Source organism: Parasteatoda tepidariorum, chromosome 9, assembly GCF_982258835.1.
Source record: "Parasteatoda tepidariorum strain Cologne lab strain chromosome 9, Ptep-v5.0, whole genome shotgun sequence".
Taxonomy (NCBI): Eukaryota; Metazoa; Arthropoda; class Arachnida; order Araneae; family Theridiidae; genus Parasteatoda; species Parasteatoda tepidariorum.
In genome coordinates, this window is record NC_141763.1 from 87,943,581 (window position 1) to 87,949,665 (window position 6,085).

The following is a 6,085-nucleotide window of genomic DNA, read 5'->3' on the forward strand; positions in this document are numbered from 1 at the left end:
TGTATTCCAAAACTTCTCCAAGAAGTGGCTGTCAGATGACTTATGATTCATTATGACAATGCATCTTCCTGCTCATCAAGTTTATTAGTTGAGTTCCTTGAACAAAATTGCATTAAAGCACTAGAACATATACCTTTTTCACCTGATCTTGCTAAGTGTGACTTTTGGCTATTTTTTAATCTTAAAAAGAACTTAAATGGATGGCTTTTACATTCTGAAGAAGCGATTGATAAATCTATAAATGTATTTTTTGTCAACTCCAAGAGAGCCGCAATGTCTTAAGGGATAGAGTGTTTGCCTTCACTGAAGTGAACCGGGTTCGAATCTCAGCCATAGCTGGTCGAGGCAAATTCTGCCTCAGGCTGCACCGACCAGAGCACTGACGTGAAATATCCTCAGTGGTATATGGATCATGGGTTAGAGAGTCACTGACTGTCAAGCCTACCGTGGGAGATTTTCGTAGTTTTCCTCTCAATGTAACGTAAATTTTGGTGAGTTCCATCGAAAAGTCCTCCCTGAAGACAAATTTCTCCCAGTACATGATCCAGGAGTTCACTAGTATTTTGGATTGGGTTTGAAAAAAGGTTTATTCGTCTCGGGGAAAATAATCACTTACCATGCCGGTTTTAATTACACAACTTTATTGAGACAAAACACATAGAGAACTAAAACTACATATACATAAAACAAAAATTAACATTTACTATTCACGTGACTTTATACTGCCATCTATATTTCATTTTAAAAACTACTTTAAGCATAAACATCCTCCCCCGCCATGAACCCTTAGGGGGTTCATAAAATGTTATACATTCATTCAAACTTTAATTTCAAAGATAAAGCAGCAATAAATCAATTACAGAAAATTTTAAGTTTAAGAATCTTCACACAAAACTAAATCAACTTTAAATGAAATATATGTGAATCGTAGACAAACAATAAACAAATTAACTATAACAAAAACAAAATTGATCTAATGAAATGCACTTACAGACTAATATCAACCATCATAAAATTTTGATTTAAAATGAAAATTAAATTTGACTGAAAAATTAAAATTAACAGTTCAAAGTTCGTATGAGTTCAAAGTTTGTATTCTATAGGCAGTGGGCAAAGTTTAACAATAGGACGTTTTAACTCACCATTTGCAGTTTTCAACCTTACCACTCTGATTTTACCATCTGCTCCAGGATAAGTCTCTAGCACACGTCCCAACTTCCACTTCAGTGGAGGTAAATCATCTTCTTTGATTAGCACCAGTTCATTTACAGCAAGATTTTTCTTTACTTGGAGCCATTTCGGTCGCCTTTGAAGAGTGGAAAGATAGTCAGTTGACCACTGTTTCCAAAATTGTTGTTTCATTTTTTGCATTAACCTCCATCGTTGTAAAGGTGTAATCACTTCCTTTGAAAGATCAGAATCCGGTACTGATGTCAATGAAGTGCCAATAAGGAAATGACCAGGCGTCAATGCCTCACAATCAGCAGGATCATCCGACAGAGGGGTAAGTGGCCTAGAATTAAGGCAAGCTTCTACTTCAGCAATCAGGGTTAGGAATTCTTCGTAGGTGAGGATCTGTTCACCGACAGTTTTTTTAAGGTGTGACTTCATAGATTTAACAGTAGATTCCCACAATCCTCCATGATGAGGTGCCGCAGGAGGATTGAATTTCCAAATGATATTATCCTTTGCAAGATAGCCTTGAAAACCTTCATCTGAAGAGAGTGATGCAATCAGGCGTTTCAACTCTCTATACGCACCAACATAATTTGTCCCACAGTCACTGTGTATCTGATCAGGTTTTCCACGTCGAGATGTAAATCTTCTTAAAGAAGATAGGGAGGCATCAGAAGTCAGATCACTTACAAGTTCTAAGTGAACTGCTTTTGTGGATAAACACACAAATAAACAAACATAGCATTTCATAGTCTTCACACCTCTTCCTTTTCTGGACTTCACTTGGAAAGGACCGGCATAATCAGTTCCAACAATGGAGAAAACTCGGGAAGGTGTTACTCTTACTGAAGGTAAATCAGACATAAATTGTGTCAAAATTCTAGCATTTTGACGATGACATTTTACGCAACTGGAGATTGTCTTTCTGACAAGATTCTTGACACCAATTATCCAATATTCTTGCGTTAATGCTGATAATGTCATTTGAATAGTTCCATGTAGATGGCTTTTATGAAAATATCTCACAATTATCGTTGATAAATGATGACCTTTTGGGAGAAGTATTGGATGTTTCCGACGGTCAGAAAGATTGGAATTCTTCAATCTTCCACCAACTCGGAGCAGTCCGGATGAGTCAAGAAAGGGTGCCAAAGGCAACAGATTGCTATTTTTTGGGAGTGTCTTCTCTTTATGCAGATATTCTATTTCAGTACCAAAAGCATATTCTTGAACTATCTTCACCAGAGATTTTCTAGAATTTTGAATCTCTGCAGTTGTTAAACAACCACTAATCTTTGCAGCTGGAAACTTGCAATTTAAAATAAATCTTCTACACCAGGCAAATACTCTTTGCAATTTAGTCCATGACGAAATTTTATTTATGACGTTCATAAAATCAGGCTGGCTTTCTTCCTTGCAATCATTCATATTAATGTTCATGGGCTTGATTCATTTCTCAATACGAACTTCATCGTCCAAGTGTTTGCTATTCCAAGAGCTAAAACCTTTACCATTATTCCATTCTGACTCTTCAAGTCTCAGCCAAGGAGGTCCATGCCTGTATTTATCTCCTTCTTTCAATTCGCTTGCATTGCACCCACGTGTCAGCAAATCAGCAGGATTATCGATACCACAGCAATGTCTCCAATTTTCTGGTTCAGTTTTCGCTTGAACTTCCATTACTCTGTTCCCTACAAAGGGTTTCCAATTGCTAGCACACCCCTTGATCCAGTGTAAAGTCACCATGGAATCACTCCATAAATAATAATTGTTCGTTATGTGGAAAACACTTCTCAAGGAGTGTAGCACTCTTGCACCAAGGACAGCGGATAAAAGCTCTAGTCTCGGTAACGTAATTTTCCTAACAGGTGCAACTCGAGCTTTTGCAAGGACAAAGCTAACTTCATACTGTCCTGATTCATTGGTGTATCTGAGGTAAGCTATAGTACCGAAAGCTAATTCACTAGCATTGCAGAAAATATGTATCTGAAAATCGATGTTCTCTCGACTAGACCTAGGAAAGTACCAACGAGGTATAATAATGTCTTCCAGTTTCGGAACTTCAAATGTCCATTTCTTCCATTTTCTTCTCAAATCATTAGGTAACTCATCATGCCATCCAAGTCCTCTTTGCCAAGTAACTTTCAACAATATCTTTGCTCGAATCGTGAATGCAGCTATAAACCCGATAGGGTCAAAAATCATGCATGATAGTTGCAAAATGGCACGCTTCGTGCAAATAGTACTTGAGAGAGAACAGTTTATGGAAGATAAATCCAATTTCGGTTCATCTTCCACGGTGTCCCATATGACACCTAGTACCTTAATAGGAATCAAACTATTTTTGGAAGGTTCTTCGAATTTCCTTTCTTGCCAATATTGCGATAGTTCGATGCTGTTAGTTTTAAAGGCACGTAAGTTCATGTTGGCAGACATAAGAATGTTCTTTGCGTCGTTACACAGTTCAACAGCGTCTTCTAAATTATTCACACTTGTAATTAAATCATCGACATAGAGGCAATCGTTTAACGCCGCGTATGCTAACTCGTGTGACCCTTTAAATTTCTCAATATGGTGCTTAACTGTAGCGGCTAATAAAAATGGCGAAGACTTAACCCCGAACGCAACTGTAGTGTTCCGAAAAATCTTAATCTCATTTGGCGGCATCTGATCAAACCAAAGAAAGCGCTGACAATCTCTATCGTTTTTATTTAAAGAAATGCGCAAAAACGCTTTCTCAATATCTGCTATAATTCCAATAAAATTCTGTCGAAACCGCAAAAGAAGATTTAACAAATTAGGGTTAAGATTTGGACCTGCCTCTAAATTATCATTCAATGAATAACAATTTTTATCTTTAGAAGATGCATCGAATACAATGCGTAGTTTTGTACGCGATTCCTCTTTATCCCTTCTGATAACTGGATGATGAGGCATGTAATACATATGGTCTGACGAAATCCCTTTCTCAATAGTAATAGGTTCAATTACACCCGATTTTAACTGTTCTCTAAACACTTCATTATAATCCTGAAAGAGAGCCTGATCTTTCTCAAAACGGGTAGTCAAACTCCAGAGCCTCCTCTTAGCATTCGAAAAATTATCAGAAATATTCATGTTTTCCCTAAAAGGCAACCTAACCACATATTTTCCATTTTCAAATTTTATTTCATTTTCAAAGCGTCGCAAAATTTCCATATCATTAGTTAAAATGCTATTATCATCCTTCCCAATAAACAAATTATCTATTTCCCAAAGTTTCCTTAAATTAGCATTTAAATCACCATCTGAATTCGTAAAATTTTTTCTTTCCGAAATACAAACGTTAACTGATTGAGTTCTTAAATTCATAGATTGCGTAACTCCACTAATACAATAACCGAATAAAGTTTCAATACAATAAAGCCCTTTAGAAAATTCTAATTTATTTCCGGTATAAAATTTCCACATTAAATCGCATCCCAATAAAATGTGAATTTTCTCTTTTCCCTCAAAAGAAAACAATTCTTCAGATGATAAATTTAATTCCTTTAACATTCTTTTAATCATATCATTCGGAGCCTGCACGTGGCAATGAGAAATAGAATCAGTAATAAATAATTCTACTTTCGCGCATCTGCTTGGATTATTTATATGAGATAGGTTAACTGTCGTGACCCCGAAATCTTTTTGAATTGGGTTATTTCCAAATGTATATACTTCTAATCGCTCAGTTCGAGAAATCAATAAATTAAGACTATCTGCTAATTCCTTTGTAATGAAACTACAGCTACTAGCTGAATCATAAAGCATTAAAATATTTTTAGAATTACATTTTTTATTTGGATTACGCGCAGTTACAGAACACGTCGGCAAAATTATACTCTTGTTTTGACTATTGGCCTTATGCGCAATACTAGAAATAATTGATTCAGGATTTTGAGGCGCGGCTGCAGGCTCCTCATTTCGCTTTTCTGAGTGATTTGTTATTATCGGTTTCTCTTTCCCAAAACAAAACAGTTCGTTATGATTTTGACTCATACATTTTTTACATCGAACATTTTCCTGGCATTCTACACTCAAATGACCTTTACATAAGCATTTAAAGCAGCGACCTTCTTTTTTTAATTTGGCCCTTTTCTCAAAAAGTGATAATAAGCGACAATTTAAAGAATCGTGTCCCTTAAAACAAAATATGCATTTTTTATCTTTTATGATAGTAGTTAAGGCGGAAGTGTGCGGATTATTTCTTTTCGCGTATGATTCGTTTGCCGAACGATGATATGGAGGGGAATAATCAATTTTTGGCTGTGTTAGCTGTAATGACGATTCTCTCGATTCTAATTCGATTTTGATAAACTTCATTAATTCATTTACATTAAACTGACCTTTAGATTCTTTTATTTTGTTATATCCCAAACTAACATCAGGAGGTAATAGTTTTAGAATTATGGGACACAAAAGCTGGCCATACGAACCAGATGTGACCTTCAAACTTTCAAGGGAACGAATATTAATTTCAAGTTGATCATATAAATTTCGAAACGCTCTCAAATTAGAAGAGTTTTTCACGGGTTCTAAATTAAGGAGTTTAGTCATGTGACCATTAATTACAAGATCCTCTCGTCCAAATCTATCAGATATTAATTTTATGCATTTGTCATAATTAGAATCTGTCAAATCATCCCTTAATAGAATTTAATGCCAAACCACCCAACGAATTTTTTAAGTAATGGAATTTTTCGACATTTGATAATTCGGTATTTTTATGCACTGCATCTTCAAATTGGGCCCAAAATTCAAGCCATAAACAGGGGTCTCCAAAATATTTAGGCAAAGTTAATTTCGGTAAAGAAATCAATTTTTTGTGTTCTATCATGGGAGTTCTATTTAATGAACTTAGAGGTAAATTTTCGTGACTAGAAACCGA

General features: G+C 35.7%; 2 protein-coding genes across 2 annotated transcripts; both read right to left on the reverse strand.

The window, feature by feature from the left end:
- Nucleotides 1-1,083: 1,083 nt before the first annotated feature.
- LOC147804308 (uncharacterized) lies at nt 1,084-2,604 on the reverse strand. The gene has a single exon (XM_087151515.1). The coding sequence runs from the start codon at nt 2,602-2,604 to the stop codon at nt 1,084-1,086; it is 1,521 nt and encodes a 506-aa protein (XP_087007641.1).
- Nucleotides 2,605-2,625: 21 nt separating this feature from the next.
- Nucleotides 2,626-5,754, reverse strand: LOC147804309 (uncharacterized). Its single transcript, XM_087151516.1, has one exon. The coding sequence runs from the start codon at nt 5,752-5,754 to the stop codon at nt 2,626-2,628; it is 3,129 nt and encodes a 1,042-aa protein (XP_087007642.1).
- Nucleotides 5,755-6,085: the final 331 nt, after the last annotated feature.

Bases quoted from the DNA above. Each gene is read 5' to 3' on its own strand.
- LOC147804309 (XM_087151516.1), bottom strand. From the start codon at position 5,754: ATGACTAAACTCCTTAATTTAGAACCCGTGAAAAACTCTTCTAATTTG.
- LOC147804308 (XM_087151515.1), bottom strand. From the start codon at position 2,604: ATGAATGATTGCAAGGAAGAAAGCCAGCCTGATTTTATGAACGTCATA.